Below are 19,940 nucleotides of genomic sequence, written 5' to 3'. Positions count from 1 at the left end.
TCATAGTTCATATATAGCCTTTGACGAACTCATAGTTCATATATAGCCTTTGACGAACTCATAGTTCATATATAGCCTTTGACGAACTCATAGTTCATATATAGCCTTTGACGAACTCATAGTTCATATATAGCCTTTGACGAACTCATAGTTCATATATAGCCTTTGACGAACTCATAGTTCATATATAGCCTTTGACGAACTCATAGTTCATATATAGCCTTTGACGAACTCATAGTTCATATATAGCCTTTGACGAACTCATAGTTCATATATAGCCTTTGAGGAACTCATAGTTCATATATAGCCTTTGAGGAACTCATAGTTCATATATAGCCTTTGAGGAACTCATAGTTCATATATAGCCTTTGAGGAACTCATAGTTCATATATAGCCTTTGACGAACTCATAGTTCATAGCGTAAGATTAACAACAACAAGAAAAATTCATAAGAGAAATAATTACATGAAATGCAGAAATTAAGAAACAACTAGATCTATGTCTAAAAAGCTCGTATTCTATTTATTATTTTTTTTTCAAATTAGGACAAATAAATTTAAAGCGTTATTTTATTTGTCAAATTGGTGAAAACTGACAAAATAAAATTACTAGTTAAAATAATAATGCATTATACACAATACAAAATGATTATTTCTGTTAAAGTAACACACAATTTCTTTGTTAATAAATAACACAATCAATAGCCAACATGACCTTAATTTATCTGGGTTAAAATTGAAACCTAGTAATGTGTTTTTATAACACAAGAATGTCTAAAACTGTGTGGCGGTGCCATCATTTGGGGCCCTGGAGTATCCTGCATTTTGCATAATATTTAATCTAAAAAAAATTTCAAACTCTCACTTGAGGGCCCAGGGAGGATTTTCAAATTCTTCCCACCCCTCCCACCACCATAGCTACGCCACTAAAAACAGGAATAAATCTAGCATTCATTCACACAAAGCATTCCCATCTTTATGATGCTATCTATAACTTCAATGCCATTCTTATCTTTATGATGCTATCTATAACTTCAATGCCTTTTTTATCTGTATGATGCTATCTATAACTTCAATGCCATTCTTATCTGTATGATGCTATCTTTTAACAAGGAGAACAGGTCCCAAACAAAGAATCCTTATGCCAAGCGGGCACTCAACCCCAAAATGAGGTTGTGACCGAGTGTTGAATGAGGTTAGCTAGACATGTTCTTCGACTATATTGTATCATTAAAAAAGTTTCAAATAAATAAAAAAAAAGTTCTTGTTCTAAATACATAATTTGAATGTAGAGGAAGTCTCAATATTTCATTCCAGATTGATAGATGCGTGTGGTCAAGTTGTTTAACACTCATAAGGTCTTTTGGGTTTACTTTTTATGACGGTTGCCATAATTTTTATTGGTGATTTGAGATTTGAGCTTACACCTAGTGTTTACCTAGCTTGAAACGACTAGCTGAGCTGAGCTGAAGAAAAGAAATGCTAGCTTGCAGTCACATTGACCAAAGGTCCCCACAACCTTGCTGAACATAGACATAACAGACAAGAGCACATAACCACAGAAATGGCAAGGTCTCGGAAACATATTTCATTAATTGAAGATACATAGGGTTAGAAGGTAATGGTGAAAACTCTTTAAAATAACTCTAGTAACACGAGTAGCAAGAACATTGTCAAATTGTGCATGGTTCTTTTAAAATGACTTAAAGATAGTAGCTAAAATTTCAGACCTTGCAATATATAAGGCAGATGATATAAAGGTCATCAGTTTCTATGGCCAATTGTTGATGTGGGTTTCATGTGGCCAGCACGGTGACCTACTCTACCCAACTAATGCCAAGTATTACTCGAGTTGGATGGATTTATAGGACTTAGAGGGACATTCTAAAAGTCCCACTGTTCACCAGGATCCAAACCTAAGACCACTCAGGTTCAGAAGCCAAATGCACCACTCAGCCACCAAGCACCTAAACTATTAATTAAATAGTAAAGGACAAAACAAATAATGACTTAAGTATCTATTCATAATACCATAAGCTAAAATAAATAGTAAAATCAAAGTATTATGTTACAAAAAAATGTTAAAAATGGAAAACAGAGATAAAACAATAACAATGCAGACTATAATTATAGTACAATGGAATTACATTTAAAAAAAAAATGTTTTTAATATTCATTTAATTGTTGAATACAGGTTTAAAGTGTATGGAATATAAATTTACTTGGCAAAATTTTGTAAGACAGACAAAAACTGAAAATAAAAACGTTCTTGTACAAAGTAAGAAAAAAAAAACAATGTTGAGAGATATAACATTTCAATAACTATAACGATATTTATGATTCTTAATTTTATTTTTACAATAGAACAAGTTTGTGGGTATTTGATATGCTATCACTTTTTTGAATTTTTATTTAATGTTATTCTTATTAGAGGGCCAACTTATTATCGAAATAGATTAAAAAATTAAAAAGGCCCCATTTACATTCTATCACCGGAATGGCGAGAATGCTTGAAGGAAAGAATGGGGATATGTAAACAAAGCCTCTGTCACATGGAGTTAAAATAACTCCTATAAAATCAAGTTTACAAACCTTTTTTTTTTAATATTTGCAACATCATGTTTGGTGTGTATTTGTAAATAGCATTACATAGATCATTGTAAAATAAAAAAATACTGTGACTATGGATGAGTCCTAAGTTTAAACAAAGTCAAAGTATACTTTGCTTTTATGTATATATTTAAAAATCAAACTACCATGAGAATAGAGAATATGAAATTTCTAAAGGAGAACAGCAATATACCTCAACCATTGACCACCACCTTCAAAATAAAAAAAAAAAAAAAGAAAGAACATGTCATCACACATCCCAGAACATATTAACACTCATTCCAGTATTGTGACATTTCTGTATAGATAAGCTGTCTATTAGAAATTGTGAACACTTGATTCACTTTATTCATAGAAATGGAATATATACACACTGAAAAATAAAAAAAAATGAAATTAAAATACTGGACTTAAGAGCAAAAAAAAAGAATTACATGGTTCAGAGTCTCAGCATTATAAGTACTAAGAAGACCAATGTAAAACTCTTCAAACGTTTATCTATATTGATACAAAATTCTCAAAATTACACAGGAAATATTTCTTCATAAAATGTATATTATTAATAATCATTATAAATTAGAATATTAAAAAAATGATGCACAATTAATCACATACTTTTTACATACTTCAGATGTTCTGTCAGAATTGAAGATTATTATATCCTAGTCCAAACCCTCCCACAAGACAGGGGAAGGGGGGAATGGAGGCTGGGTTTAAACCAGGGACTGTCAAAGCAACAGTCCAGAGAGCATACCACATGACAAAGCAGCCAACCATTTCACAGGACAGAAAGGTGAGCAGAGCCAAGGTCAAAGCTGAATGTAAAAAAGGTGATGAGGAGGTCACTTTTTATACCACAAGGAAGGCATTTCACAAAGACTTTTATACCTGCGTCTTCACTGAAGCCCCTTGTGACAATGCTCTAAGATAACTTGAATAGCACCTTCAAAGGTACTTTGCACATTACATATCTGATCACCATACACACATGAAATTTCCTTTTAAAAAAAGTACTGTCTTTGAGTGTGACATGCAGACCCAGCTTTGACCTACATTTTTTGTCACATCTAACACAGACATAGTAAAAACTAGGATATAAAAGATTCAGCATATTATATAAAAATTAAAACCATTTCACATGACAAATATGTACATCGTTTACAGTCTAACTGGACGTGCTATCATCAGAATCAGTATCAGCAAAGTCTGCTTGAGTTGTGTGACTTGGTCTGTAGTCATACATGGGCCCTTTTTCTTTAGACAATGTTAATAATTCCAATCTCCGTTTTAATAATTTTTCTTCTTGCGCTCGTTTGAGAAGAGATCTGTTAGAAAATAAAAAAGTAATATGTTTGAAAATATAAAAGTGGTTGGAATTTTTTGAATATGTTTCCATTTGGTGAGCTACAATTAATAAACAAAAAATAATTATATAATAAATAGATATAATAATTTATATAACAAAAAAATCTAAAAAATTTATATTACAAATATATAATAATTTATTTAAAAAAAAACAATATAATAAAAAGTTAATTATATTAAAAATATAGTTCATTATATAAGAAAAATGTGTTGAATACTAAAAATTATGTACTGTAAGTGCTACACCTTATACTGCGCTCTATGGTTGCAAATCTAGATGCTAAATGCTGAGGCCACAATACACAAGATGGAGGAGTAAATGCAGTAGAACAGTGTTTCCCAAACTGTTTTCCCTGGAACCCTAGTGTTCCGCTGAATAGGTGTTCCACGAACTACTAGAATAATTAACTAGTAAGCCAACACGTGAATTAATCTCTCTAAAAAATAACCAAAGTGTTCAGCTAAATACTCAAAATGTGTGAAGTGTTCCATTAAGGGAAAAAGTTTGGGAACCACTGATGCAGAAGATTACTTGATATATAATACAATGAAAAGAAACAACTGCTTTTTGGACATTTCTATTTGATGTATGTTAGCTGGACTTCATTTTTAAGTGCACCTAACTAGCCAAAGGGATTAATATAATTCATGGTTATCATTATATCATAAAATATAGAATAAAAATAATCATATTTTAGACTTAAGACCTCCAGTTGAATTGCAGAGGATGTTTGAATAGAGCATGTCTCACTACATTTAGTGTGGATGTAGTTTTCAGTGAGACTCCTAAAAGCACGCTATGTAATATGTGCAATGAAAATGTATGTTTCACTGAGACTCCTAAAAGCATGTTATGTATATTGAAAATGTGTTTCACTGAGACTCCTAAAAGCATGTTATGTATATTGAAAATGTGTTTCACTGAGACTCCTAAAAGCATGTTATGTATAGTGAAAATGTATGTTTCACTGAGACTCCTAAAAGCATGCTATGTATATTGAAAATGTGTTTCACTGAGACTCCTAAAAGCATGTTATGTATAGTGAAAATGTATGTTTCACTGAGACTCCTAAAAGCATGTTATGTATAGTGAAAATGTATGTTTCACTGAGACTCCTAAAAGCATGCTATGTATAGTGAAAATGTATGTTTCACTGAGACTCCTAAAAGCATGTTATGTATAGTGAAAATGTATGTTTCACTGAGACTCCTAAAAGCATGTTATGTATAGTGAAAATGTATGTTTCACTGAGACTCCTAAAAGCATGCTATGTATAGTGAAAATGTATGTTTCACTGAGACTCCTAAAAGCATGTTATGTATAGTGAAAATGTATGTTTCACTGAGACTCCTAAAAGCATGTTATGTATAGTGAAAATGTATGTTTCACTGAGACTCCTAAAAGCATGTTATGTATATTGAAAATGTGTTTCACTGAGACTCCTAAAAGGTTTTAGGTTTCACTAACAGAAAAGAAATTCTAATTTCAACAAAGTTCTGAAGCCATGGAAATCAGGGTACTATGTGGCTTTTACAAAACAACAGTCAATTACATTCAATGAAGACCTATATGTCAGTGTATCAGAGGTTAAAATTAAAAGACACCTCATTGAACTTGATTTATATATGACACAAATAAGATGGACTGCTTCTACCTAGGATACTCTTTATAAGCATGTAATCAGGGAGGGAGTTATCAAGATTAATAGTTAATACCATTAATTAATTAAAAAGTAAAGTATCCTTATCAGACCTTGCAATCTAAAGGGCAGATGGTGTAAAGGTTATCTGTTTCTATGGGTGATGGTTAATGAGAGTGTCATGTGGCCAGCACAATGACTAACTGCCCTAACTTTCCCCAACTAATGTCAGGTACCCCAAAGAGTTAGGTGAACTCGGGGGCGTCCTAAAAATCCTGAAGTTTAAATTTCTGCTTTTTCTAGGATTTGAACCTGAGAGCCATTGCTTTGGAAGCCAAGTGCTTTACCACTCAGCCACCATGCTCCTTATTAATGAATTATTACTACAATATAGATCTTGCCTTAATTTCTCATCCTGAATAGCAGATTTTGATGACATTAGGTTACCAGGGATGGAAGCAGGTGAGGCTGTGGCAGGTGCAGCTGCAGCAAGGGCCACTGGTTGAAGGACATCAGACAACATCTAAAAATAACAGAGAAAAAAAATGTGATTAAAATACTGGGGGGCACGCAGAATATTTGGGCCAACAGAAACTTTTATTTGACTAAAAATGTGACTAGTGAGTAGTCTAAGGAAATTTAGTTCATGTTAACCTCAACTAATAAGTCACATGACTTTTTTAATGAGCTTGGGTAATAATTTGCAAAGGATGCCGATTTAGCAAACTTCTCTATGACATTAATCAAAGTTCACCACCATAGCTAGCTCAATTATTTTTTATTGAATATTTTGATTTCACTGGTCCATTATACCAATGGATTCAGATTTACTTAATAGACAACAGTAAAAAATAAAGTTACTATTTCAGACATTATGATCTATAGGGCAGATGCTGTTAAGGTCCTCTGTTTCTGAGGCCCATGGTTAATGAGGGTGTCATGTGACTAGCACAACGACCAACTTTCTTTACTTTTCCCCAACTAAAGTCTGGTACCCATTAGAGCTGGGTGGACGCCTTACAGATCCCGGAAATTGAAAATCCCAATCTTCACTTACATTCAAACCCAGGACATCCGGTTCCGAAGCCAAGCACCTTACGACTCAGCCACTGCATCTCCGAAAGAGAACAAACTTGGAAACATTTATGAACTATTCTTCACCTGCACTTTAAACTCTTAGGGACAAAAAAAAAGAGATTTTAAAAAATTATATTTCCAAAATGAGCTAACCTGATCATCTCTAGACTTTAAGACTTGTATTGCTTTGTCATATCTTTCTTCCATCAGCTGACATTTGGCCTGCACAACTGGCACATTCAGCCTGTCCTTCACCAGCCTCCTCAGAGATATGATCACTGCATGAGAACGGTCCAAAACGAGCTTGTCAGGTCTGATGTTGCCCAGCTGTACCCTGATGTCTTTCAGTTGCATCAATATGTTATCTGGTACAATCACACCATGCAGCTGGACATAACTCTCCAGCTCTGTGAGGTAGGCTAGCTGAAGACACCTGGTCAGTTCCACGCTCATCTCCTTGCAGCACTGACTGGACATTTTTTTCCCAACTCTTATGATGGCATCCTTCCTGGACTTCAGCAGGTTAAATAAATCGCTGCTTTCATTAACTATTGAATAAACAGCGCTTAGCACAAAAGCGAATTTGAATTGATTTGAGATAGCACTTTTCTCCGTGCTTGTTTCAGCGTGTGTATCAATGTAATGAAATGATGACATGTTTGGGTCCGTTAATTTCTTTTGTGATTCAATCAGCTTTTTAGAATCATTTTTCGAAACTGAATTCTCCTTCTCTAGTTCACTTTTTAGAGCTGCCCTCTTTTTATTCCTTTCTTTGTTGATACTTTCATAACGCCAGCATCTCATGATTGGCTTAGAACATACGGGACAAGGGATGTATCTTGCGCCATTAGGGTCAAAGCTTTTCACATATTCATCTAGATCACTCATTTTGAATATGTGTCTGCAAGATGGAATTTTGATCAGCAGACTATCTTTCTCTCCAGTAGCTGGTGTATTATTCTGTGTGTTGGGTCTCATACCATTAATAGTGGAGATTTTTTCACAGTGAGAACAGACACACATTTCACCACAGAGCCCAGCACAGGTATGGTTGCAGTTTTGTAATTTGAGTCTACAATTATTTCTACCTCCACATGCTGGTGAACAAATGTGAACTTTTCTGGTACACTTTTCAGGGCAAGGCTTCACATCACAAGGTTCTGAGCAAAGCTGGCTGCAGGCTCTATGACCACATCTGTAATCACATTTCTCTATACACTGTGTGCAGTTATGGCTGCAAAGCTTAACAGAGCCAGGGGTAGAGCATAAGGCATGGCGGCACTGTAGTGGGCATTCTTCATCGCAAGGAGAGCAAGGAAGGCCACAGGTGCTCTTACACCTGTGACCACAAGGAAGCAGCTTGTCGCAGGGTTCTTTGCAACTGATGTGGATAGCTCCTTCGAGGCACTGGGAGCAAAGACCTTTACACTTGTGTCCACACTCTAGCAGTGAGTCACATACTTTCTGGCATTCATTAGAAGTAGCCTTGGTGTAGCAAGGCACCGTGCTAGAGTGCCCACACTGCCAGTAATGCAATACAGGGGTCATACATTTGGCATGCTTTACATCTTTAAAACACTGACCACATTTTCCAGAGCACTGATGCTCGCAACTCAAGACAGATTCACATCTTTGTGAGCAAACAGCTTTTGCTGGGGACAAATGGCACTGAACTTTGTCCCTGTGGCCACAGATGGGCATGATCTTTTCAACCATTTCGGTGCAATTTCCACAGTCTTGATGACATTTACGTTTGCATCTGTGACCTTCATTGCAAGACTTCGGACACGGCTTTTTGCAGACGTACTCTTTATGCTCAATGTCATAACCATGACACTGTTTAACGCAGACATGACCACAGGGCAGCCTGAAGCTACATGGCTGACCACAACCCCCTTCAGGACATTTCTTAAAGTCCGAAGGTTCCTTTATGTTTTGTTTGACATCTGGGTGATTAGGACAAACCACTTCCAAGCTGTTGCCAAGGAAACCATCATCTTTGGCTTCATTGATAATATTCCTCCAAAGTGTGCTGCTCTTATACAGAATGTCAAAGTTTCCAATTATGTACAAGCCTTTCTTGGCTCTGGATAAAGCAACACAGACTCTGTTGTCCACTTTGAGAAATCCCACATTGCTCATTGCATTGCTTCTCACCAAAGACAACAGGATTATGTCGTTCTCCTCCCCTTGGAAGTTGTCCACAGCAGTGACTCTTACATGAGCATTTTTCTTGTCAGGCTCTGTCATTTTTTTTTCTCCCCTCATCATTTTCTTAATGGCAAAGACTTGTCCAGTGTAGGTAGCTAAGATGGTGATCTGACTTGGCTGGTAGCCTTGGTTTAGTAAATAGTTACATAGTGCAACCAAATACTCTGCTTCATGTTGGTTGGCTTTGCTACGGGTGTCTTCCACCTCTAGCTCTTTCTCATTATGGTTAATGAAAAAAATATTCTTTGAAACTCCTCTGATGCTTTCATACTTGGAAACTGAAGGATGATCTTCTAGGTCCTTGTAGATGTGGCGCATGATTTTGGAAATTTCTGGCCGCATTCTGTGTTGCTCTTTCAATAAGACATGGGGGACTTTGTTCTTGATGAGCCTCTCAAACAAAGATATTTCAAGTCCGTAATTTTTAGCTAGCTCATAAACAGTTGGGTTTGGTCTAAGCTGTTGGTGGTCTCCGATCAGTATGAGGTGGTTGCAGTTTTTGTTTAAGGCAGTTACAATGTGAGACTCCAACACTTCTGCCGCTTCTTCCACTACAATGATCCTACAGCCAAGAGCTTGAAGTACAGCCCTGTGTTTAGCTGCTCCTGTAGTTGTCATGCCAATCACTTTGCAAGTTTTCAGCAAGGCTAAAGTCTCCTCCCTGCTAGCTTCTTCCTTGCGCTTGTAAGCAGATTCATAACGTTCCACAAGACTGGTCACTTTTTCTGTTAATTTCTCTTTGTATTTTAGAATCCAGAAATTATACAAAGCGAACCTCTTATTGAGATCTAGTTTCCAGATGTCTCCCACAGCATTTTCCTCGTCTGCTGTCATGGGCTTGGTCGATGTAATTTTTTGTCTGATTTTTCCAAAACTTAAAGGCTTGGCATAGCTTGCTACTTTCCAGCCACCATCATCACCATCATCATCATCATCCAGAATATCTTCTTGGATTCCTAAAAGTTCTGCTCTTTTCATTACAGAGATAAATTTGTCTTTTGCATTTTTTATTTTTTTACTGTAATTCTCACTATCATCATTATCATCATCATCAATCCTGTCATCTTGAACTTGTTTAACTGCATCAAAATCGTCAAAAGTGTCAGTGACGGTATTCTCACCAGATAAGTAGTCTGTCAAGGTCTGAATATCATCCAACTGGTTATTTAGGTGTTTCAAAGTACCCAGTAACCAGGTTTCTATGGCCATACCTGATCGAGTATATTTTTTGTCAATCTTGACATAATTTTCTATTTCTGACAGCAAAGTTGGTTGCATGAATGAGAGCAGGTCCTTATCAGAGAGAATTTTTTTATTTGAAAGTTCCAATAAACGATCTATTTCGATTTGATCATGTTTGTTTTGGCTTAATTGCTTTAGTTGGTACAAATGACTCCTGTAGTTTGTCAAAATATTCCAATATATGCTAGACCTTTGAAGTATATCCATTCTACTATTAATTTTTCCATCCCAAGCTGTCAAGGGTAGTTTCAAAATAAGATTGGTCATATGCTGCTTGATCATCTTGGGTAAAACAGCCTCTGGGTTACCAGCTGAAGCATTCAGCCACTGGCGCATTTGAGCTCTACGTGAATTTGAACTGGCCCCATTGTTTTTTAAAGAGTCAAAGTGCTCGTCCAGCATGAACTCACAGAGGACATCTTCTGTTTGAATGTCAATATCAAGGGAGTCCATTTTTTTGTTTAACTGCTCAATTTCTTCCGCTATCACTTCTAGCTCCCTAATGCACTCATACCTTGAGTTTCTGGCAGACAAGTCAAAAAACTTTTTTTCCTTCCTGAAAGCCAATCGAAGATTTTTGATGTTGAACTTTTCTAATTTTTCCGATTTGTTTTTACCACCAATGCGGATTATACCGTCTTTACAGAACTCCAAAACTCCTTCCAGAAACTGCTCTAAAGCATGGTTAGTGTAGCAGACGACTAGGATAGGATCGTTTTTATTTTCAGTGTTGCCTGGCAGCACGGACTGATTTTCAATGAGAACCTGCATAACTTTGAGCCCAACATACGTTTTTCCTGTGCCAGGAGGGCCTTGAATGACTGCAATTTCTTTAGTTAGTGCAGAGATGGCGGCAAGTCTCTGCGAAGAATTCAAGCACATGGCCTCAGCTGGTGGCCACCGTGTGGTAGTAAGAACAGGATACTGTGTGGCGTCACCGTTCTTGAGAAGGCAGGATAAATTGTAGAGTGCCAACTGTTGAATTCCACCAGATGGAAGCAGATATTTTGGGGGTTTAATTTCTTTTTTGCAGCTGATGATGTAGTCCTGTAATGGGAGATGAGAAACCATTTCTTTAAGGCCTTCCAGGACGTGACAGTAGGACTCAAAGTAGGCTGTGGTTTCTGCCATTATGAACGAATCACTTGAACTAGAATTAAAAACGACGTCCAGTCCCCTTTTAACACTGACAGAGATGTTTCCCTTCTTTAATTCAGCTGGGTCCCGGTGCGCGACAGTGGCGAAGATGACTGTCTCGAAATTGTCTTTGGACAAGCATAAGAGAGATCCGAATATTAAACGCTTGGAGAACTCCCATTTCACTCCGGCCATCTTGGAGACGTCAAACTGGAGGATGTGGTCAATACCATCTTTAAACACGGTACCAATAACATGCACATCGAAATAAAGCCTCAAATCGGAGCACTTAAAATTCTTTTTACACCCGTTCTTCCTGAATTCATTGATACCTTTCTGCAGAGGAGATATGAAGTCCTGCCTCATTAAGCGAAACTGAATGTCCAAGTAGTTTTTCACATCCTCGTATGCTCCCTCTGTGACAGCGCATCTAACAAAAGGTTTGGCGTCTTCTTTTAGGTCACTTATCATAGGCACGACATCCAAATCCATGAAGTCGTCTGGCGGCTTTTCATTCTGATTAGCTCTAGTAAAATTACTTGCTGGTTTACTGCTCAACTCTTGCTTTTTTCTCTCTTTTTGGTGACTTTCTTTAGAGCGTAAGCTAATAGCTCTGAGTGATTCATAAATTTCTTGATTTGTACACCCAGTTTCTGTAAATGTCTGAGACAACTGGATTGCAGGAAAAACACATTTAGAGGAATGTTTAGGAACCTTGTCTAGAATTTCATTCAGTATGCTGATCATGGATTGGAAAAAAAATTCTTGTTCTGCCGATGTTAAATTTTCAACTCTATCCATAACATACAAAGTTAAGTGTGTATCAAGAAAGCGAGACGTACACATGACATCCAGCAACTGTATGATTGACTCTTTTTGGTGTTGGGCTGTAATGGCATGGGAAACAGCTTTTACTAGCAAAGTAAACCAATCAGGTTTTATATTGTCTTGATTTAAACAAGTCTCAATCTGCTTTCTCTCTGACGCCATGAACAATACCAACTGTCCGGCATCTTCGGACTCAGCCCAAGTTTTTAGCCTGCCATAAGTCATAGGTTTTATTTCCTTGATTCCTCTACCTCTAGGCCCTCTGCCACCCCGGCCTTGCATGCTAGCACCTTCTGCATCTCCTCTATCTCCATGGCTGTTCATACTTATGTCATCATCTTCTCTTTGCTCCGTCTGCCTGTTCTCATAAGAACCTCTTGAATCTCTTCTTGGGTATCCACTTCTATTTGGGATTGGCCTAGTGGAAAATATAGTTGAAAAATATAAGTCATCTTTTGCATTCAAATTTATATGTGAAATTTTTAAAAAAATATGTAATTCTAGTTTCCTAAGAGAGCTTGAGATAAAAAAAATTTTGCTTTTATATATATTTTTTTTTTTACATTGCAGATGTTCCATTAACTCCGCCATCTGCCGGTCCCAAACCCAGGTGAGAAAGGAGGAGGGTTTGGTGTGGGGATAGCGACCCACACCCTGTAAAACCACTATTGCTACGGAAATGGCAAACTTGAAACAAAGAAAATTTCAGAGACAGCTTGCCGCCCAATGCACCAAACACAATGGCAAATAAAGCACCAAAGAATTATTGATAGTATTTTGTTTGTATATTATACACAAGATATTTCCTATTTTAGTGAAAAAGAAAGAGAATATGCTTTTAAAAAGATATGGAATATAATCTATATTGAAAATTTGTTTTAATATATGGGTTGTGGCCATTTTGGGTAAATACTGAAAACAAATTACAATGATTTAGTAGAAGGCTTGAAATGTTTTCCAAATTGCTATTTCAGGTAGCAAAGAAGAAAAAGGAACCTGAGTACAAAATTTCATGTGAATCTTTTAGAGATTCTTTTGATTAAAAGTCATTCAATCAGTGAATGATGTTTTGTTTTTAGAATACATTATAGATTTAATTTTTAATTATAAAATTTAATCTTTTTAATAAATTGTTGTATTAATTGTAATTTGTACACTTTGGTTTCTTATAGTTATAATGTTTTTTGTTTGGTGTAATGCACAAATTGTAAGACAAATTTCCTTACGGATAATAAAGATTATTATTATTATTATTATTATTACCGAGCACGTCTGTCATTGAAGCTGTCATAGTTGTTTGGTTTAGTATGTGACTGTGGTCTTCTTGAGTTAGGATTTCCTCTGGCTTCACTTTCAAACCTAACAGAAAATATTTAAAGCTTTTAAACCCTTTGAATAAATTAAGTCTATGACTAAATTTAATAAATTAAAAACCATCACTGAATATAGCTATCATGTCCAATATTCTAAATCTAAAATCCGAAAATATGTGATATGTAGCGAATCCATATTTTTATATTTAGTAGCTATAAAATAGTCATGTTTGTAGATAGCCAAATAACTATATAACTATCAATGGCAAAGGTGGCTGTCAGAGGCTGGAAGGGAAGCTTGGGAGTAAGGTTCGAATCTTTCTTTCCTCACAAAAAGTATTGAGCTCTGAAGGGAATTGTTGAATGCCCTCCTCTAACTCTTCCAATGCAAATTATTTTGCAAATTAAAATGGAGTTTTCCAGGATGGATAAAAATCTGCAAGGGGTAGTGTTACTAAACATAACGTAACTTTTTTATTTTATTGTAAAATCTAATAAATTTGATTTTATTTTAAAGCAAAATGAATTGGCTACAAAGGTGTAACAAATAAAATAAATTACTGAAAACAATGTTGTTTTTTTTATTAAGTTTAAACTGAGATCCGAAAAAGGAAATATATATAAAAAAATAATAATATAAAAAATGATAAAATGCACTAAGAAATTGTAATTACATTTTTTGGCACCGTAAAATAAACTAAAAAAGAGGAACCAATAAGACAATGTTGTCTTTTTTTTTTAAATTATTAATTCTGCATTCAATTAAACTACTAAATCAAAGAACAATCATTGTCATGTCTGGAAAATAAAAAAAAAAAGAAAGAAATTAAAAGTCATTTAAAAGATAGTGGAGTTACTCGCTGAGAGTAATACCGCACTCTCCAACGCTAGCAAAGTTACTTCCTGAGACTAACTTCACACACTGAATGAGTTAAATGGCTGCATTCTTAAACATGCACTCTATATATCTCTCAACAAGAACAGCACAGGTGTAAAGTGAGAGCTAAATCAAGAAGTTGAGATATGGCTCTTTAAATATTCATGACTGGATCTCAAATGAGAAACAATATGGCAGGATCTGATGGTAGATTGGGTCTCATGAGGACCATTCAAATTTGTTATTAGTTGTAAAGTTTTGTTGTAACAGGGATAAGACAAAATCCTGAGAAAATGAAATGAACGTTCTTTCAGATTTAGGCTTACAATACACCAACAACAAATATTTTAAATAATCAAGTAAAAGAAACAGTGCCAGAATACATCATGCATGATATGCCTAGACACACTGTGTGAGACCCAAAGGATGATATGCCTAGACAAACGGAGTGAGACCCAAAGGATGATATGCCTAGACAAACAGAGTGAGACCCAAAGGATGATATGCCTAGACAAACTGAGTGAGACCCAAAGGATGATATGCCTAGACACACTGTGCTGGGTGAGACCCAAAGGATGATATGCCTAGACACACTGTGCTGGGTGAGACCCAAAGGATGATATGCCTGACACACTGTGCTGGGTGAGACCCAAAGGATGATATGCCTAGACACACTGTGCTGGGTGAGACCCAAAGGATAATATGCCTAGACACACTGTGCTGGGTGAGACTCAAAGGATGATATGCCTAGTCACACTGTGCTGGGTGAGACCCAAAGGATGATATGCCTAGACACACTGTGCTTGGTGAGACCTAAAAGATGATATGCCTAGACACACTGTGCTGGGTGAGACCCAAAGGATGATATGCCTAGAAACACTGTGCTGGGTGAGACCCAAAGGATGATATGCCTAGACACACTGTGCTGGGTGAGACCCAAAGGATGATATGCCTAGACACACTGTGCTGGGTGAGACCCAAAGGATAATATGCCTAGACACACTGTGCTGGGTGAGACTCAAAGGATGATATGCCTAGTCACACTGTGCTGGGTGAGACCCAAAGGATGATATGCCTAGACACACTGTGCTGGGTGAGACCTAAAAGATGATATGCCTGACACACTGTGCTGGGTGAGACCCAAAGGATGATATGCCTAGAAACACTGTGCTGGGTGAGACCCAAAGGATGATATGCCTAGACACACTGTGCTGGGTGAGACCCAAAGGATGATATGCCTAGACACACTGTGCTGGGTGAGACCCAAAGGATGATATGCCTAGAAACACTGTGCTGGGTGAAACCCAAAGGATGATATGCCTAGACACACTGTGCTGGGTGAAACCCAAAGGATGATATGCCTAGACACACTGTGCTGGGTGAGACCCAAAGGATGATATGCCTAGACACACTGTGCTGGGTGAGACCCAAAGGATGATATGCCTAGACACACTGTGCTGGGTGAGACCCAAAGGATGATATGCCTAGACACACTGTGCTGGGTGAGACCCAAAGGATGATATGCCTAGACACACTGTGCTGGGTGAGACCCGAAGGATAATATGCCTAGACACACTGTGCTGGGTGAGACTCAAAGGATGATATGCCTAGTCACACTGTGCTGGGTGAGACCCAAAGGATGATATGCCTAGACACACTGTGCTTGGTGAGACCTAAAAGATGATATGCCTAGACACACTGTGCTGGGTGAGACCCAAAGGATGATATGCCTAGAAACACTGTGCTGGGTGAGACCCAAAGGATGATATGCCTAGACACACTGTGCTGGGTGAGACCCAAAGGATGATATGCCTAGACACACTGTGCTGGGTGAGACCCAAAGGATAATATGCCTAGACACACTGTGCTGGGTGAGACTCAAAGGATGATATGCCTAGTCACACTGTGCTGGGTGAGACCCAAAGGATGATATGCCTAGACACACTGTGCTGGGTGAGACCTAAAAGATGATATGCCTGACACACTGTGCTGGGTGAGACCCAAAGGATGATATGCCTAGAAACACTGTGCTGGGTGAGACCCAAAGGATGATATGCCTAGACACACTGTGCTGGGTGAGACCCAAAGGATGATATGCCTAGACACACTGTGCTGGGTGAGACCCAAAGGATGATATGCCTAGAAACACTGTGCTGGGTGAAACCCAAAGGATGATATGCCTAGACACACTGTGCTGGGTGAAACCCAAAGGATGATATGCCTAGACACACTGTGCTGGGTGAGACCCAAAGGATGATATGCCTAGACACACTGTGCTGGGTGAGACCCAAAGGATGATATGCCTAGACACACTGTGCTGGGTGAGACCCAAAGGATGATATGCCTAGACACACTGCGCTGGATGAGACCCAAAGAATGAGCACCGACACACAGAGTGGAACCAAAGGACATGCCTTACACACCGAGTTACACACAAAGGATGTGAATTGACACTTGAGTCATATAATCTTACCCAAATTGATCAGTAAATCTTGACATTGCCAGTCACAGCTCAATTAAAACTGAAATTGGTCATTCAATTAGAAAATGAGTAACTTGAATTATGCAAACTATTATTAGACTATAATATATTACACAGTATATACATATATATATAGTAGGCTATACTTTTAATTAAGTCTTGAAAATAATTGCACATTTCTCGTTCCATATGCTAGTACAAATTTGTACGAATGCTCTTTCTTCCCTAGTGCTATTAGAGCATGGATATGGGTTGCCCGAGTCATGCAGCCAGGAAAACCAATGACTTAGCAGAAATTAAGTCATTGGTTAACATGCATGACTAGATGTATGACCCGTAGGAAGTATATATAATCATGGCATCGTATATCTTCTTTTATGAAGTAACGTCTGTATTAATATTATATAAGATAAGATGAATAGTCTTATAAATAGGTCCATGACTAGAAATAATTAAGATATTTAAGCTGGGCAGGGCTACATTCGATCTAGGTTATCTTTAAAAAAGCCTACACTAGAATCTACTAGATTACTGGATAGACTGTCATCTCAATTCAATAAACCCTGCTCGCCACTATCCCCTGCTGACCTGACTGAGGAAGTTAAGGCTAAGGTCATAATCTTCAAAACTAAGGAACGTACTGGAATTGTGTTGCACAATTGTTGCATGTCTAAGTAAATGTCTTTATCACTGAATAGTTTAAAATGTTTAGACTAATGCATAATGATAATCAATCATTATCATAATCTATATATAAAATATATTAATTATTATATAATAGTAATATTAATATACTATATAACTAGATCTATAAGACTATAAAATAGATATTTAATAGAACTATAATATATCTAGACTCTATAATCTATTCTATATTACTATATTATATATATATTATAATTATAGTCGACTATTTTTTTGACTTTACTATAGTGAGTATAGTGTCACATTATAGTCTATATTTAGATCTATATAGAATATTATAGATATATTAACATATATAATATAATATATACTATCTAGCCTATCTATAGTATTCTATAGGCTTATTATATAATATATTATACACTAATACAGATCTATGGAGCTACGACTCAGTTTATACATACCTATACGTTAATTATAAATTTAGGTAAAACAAAAATTGGCTAACCATTCAGTCCACTGCAATGAATTTTAATATTATATAGACTAGTGTCACTAGTAGTGACCTATAGAATAATAACTAGTATAGATATAAATCTAGTAACGCCTATAGTAAAAAATAGTCGAAATCTAGATTCTATAAGATCTATAATATCTAGGCCTAGGTAGACTCTATAGATCGTTCATGTGCAATAAAGACATCTAGATCTAGTTTCGGTGTTCGTTTGATGAGCCCTTTTCGTTGGTGTATGCCCTATGTTACCGACACATATTTAGATCTAGATTTAGTCTACAGATTAGATTTGCTTTGAATAAGGCATCAACAAAAACCTGTTTCCAAAAATAGATACGTTCCCAAGAAACCGAAAACGAATTCCCAATTATCTTTTTTAGTTTCATTTCTTAGCCAATGAAAAGTCAGTGTTGATTCATGTGACCAGGTAGATATCTATAGCTACGTTGTTGAAGTCTGATTTACTAATAATACTGATAAGCCTGGCTGTCACACGTACTGATAAACGCTGTCGTCGTATGCTCTCATCCCAGTCCACTTATCAAGCAGTGGCGTGAGTAGGTGCGTGAGGGCATCGGCCGAGTTATACCCAAGTAGAAAAAAAAAATACTACCGCAAAAGCAGACATTTTACTACAAATATGTGCGCGACATATTAAATTATCAAATTATATATAAATATAAAATATGCCTATCCTATCGTGTAGTTATAATATGTATGTTTAATATATAGATCTAGATTCCAGATCGTCACATTATATTTATGTAATAAAACAAACTAGGGTTGCATTACCATCATGTATCATCTTCTTTTTTGAAGTAACGTCTGTATTAGGCCTATACAATATAAGATAAGATGTATGTTGTATAAAATGTTGTAGGCCTTTTACATATGTCTCCAGGTGTCGAAATCGGCCCTGGAATTACCATACTTTCATTTGTGATGTATTAAAATTCTGTAACAACCATTTGAACAGTTATTACAAGACAGCTTTCTTTAATCTCACCTCCTGTTCATATTCTTTGTTCCCCACACTTCTATTCATATTTTACTGTCCTATCTCTAGTCATAAATAGACTCAATTCATTACGTATATAAATTGTTAATGCGGACACGAGGAAGTCGAAGTCAAATTCATTTATTGTCTCAAGACACTAGTGTTTCGTGATCGAATGTTGATTCAAGTCGTTTGTTACGAAGTTGATGACGCACTTGAATATCTATGTTCAGGGGGAATTTAAGGGTTCTGCATCTTCGTGAATATGTGAAGTGTTTATATAATAATTATATAGCCCTACTTTCATGCTTACAGCATGCTCAGAGCGCTATGGTCCAATCTCAGTTGTGGACCAGTGGGTGGGAGGGGGGTATCTGGGAGGTTTTCAGTGCTGCCTTTAGGCGCTCAGTAAACACAACTCAGCTCGAGTAGGGTGTCGAACATCGAGCCCTTTTCATAGGTAACCAAGCAAGCCAAGTATACAAGCGTACTTAGCCTCTCGACCACACTTCCCAGAGTGTTTCAGAGTTATGTAACGTGGCTTGCTCTCTAGGACTAAATGGCTTTGTAAAAGTTCCTTCATGAACGTTATCTTATGAGATTTGTCAAAGTTCTTGAATCGGTTGAACCAAACTGACGAGTAAGTCTGTAATTTTACTGCATCTCTTAACAGATGATTCCAGCAGAAAGAAAGATATAAAGGCACATTCCTCGTTCCATATGGACACATTTGTACAAATACTCCTTCTTCACTAGTGCTATTTGAGCATGGAATGAGTTGCTTGAGTCAGCCAGGAAAACCAATGACTTGGCAGAATTTAAGTCATTGGTTAACATGCATGACTAGATGCATGACGCGTAGGACGTAATCATTTTCTTTTTTTAAGTAACGTCTGTATTTTATAAGATAATACTTTATAATTTAAAAAACCAGGCTACTTCATTTAAGCATAGACTCCATTGTTTTTATGATTTGCCTTACTATATATGGCTGGTGTAAAAA

At 36.7% G+C, this 19,940-nt stretch overlaps 1 protein-coding gene across 2 annotated transcripts; it reads right to left on the bottom strand.

The window, feature by feature from the left end:
• Positions 1 to 501: 501 nt before the first annotated feature.
• LOC106077429 (NFX1-type zinc finger-containing protein 1-like) lies at positions 502 to 18,215 on the bottom strand. 2 transcript variants are annotated; one of them, XM_056034831.1, is made up of 6 exons: positions 17,935 to 18,215; positions 16,773 to 16,821; positions 13,373 to 13,468; positions 6,845 to 12,527; positions 6,016 to 6,137; positions 502 to 3,934 (listed from the first exon to the last, which is right to left on the bottom strand). In XM_056034831.1, the coding sequence occupies exons 2-6, from the start codon at positions 16,796 to 16,798 to the stop codon at positions 3,775 to 3,777; spliced, it is 6,087 nt and encodes a 2,028-aa protein (XP_055890806.1). In that variant the 5' UTR covers positions 16,799 to 16,821; positions 17,935 to 18,215; the 3' UTR covers positions 502 to 3,774. The 2 variants fall into 2 exon arrangements, with proteins under 2 accessions (XP_055890806.1, XP_055890805.1); XM_056034830.1 differs by having other exon boundaries at positions 16,773 to 16,823; positions 17,895 to 18,023.
• Between the last annotated feature and the right edge of the window lie 1,725 nt (positions 18,216 to 19,940).

Source organism: Biomphalaria glabrata, chromosome 7, assembly GCF_947242115.1.
Source record: "Biomphalaria glabrata chromosome 7, xgBioGlab47.1, whole genome shotgun sequence".
NCBI lineage: Eukaryota > Metazoa > Mollusca > Gastropoda > Planorbidae > Biomphalaria > Biomphalaria glabrata.
This window is presented reverse-complemented; position numbering and strand designations above follow the sequence as displayed.

Bases quoted from the DNA above. Each gene is read 5' to 3' on its own strand.
- LOC106077429 (XM_056034831.1), bottom strand. From the start codon at position 16,798: ATGTCAAGATTTACTGATCAATTTGG. The intron at 12,528-13,372 runs GTAATAATAATA...ATTTTCCACTAG, and splicing joins TTCAATGACAGACGTGCTCG to GCCAATCCCAAATAGAAGTG. The intron at 6,138-6,844 runs GTTAGCTCATTT...TGTTATTTTTAG, and splicing joins TAAAGTCTAGAGATGATCAG to ATGTTGTCTGATGTCCTTCA.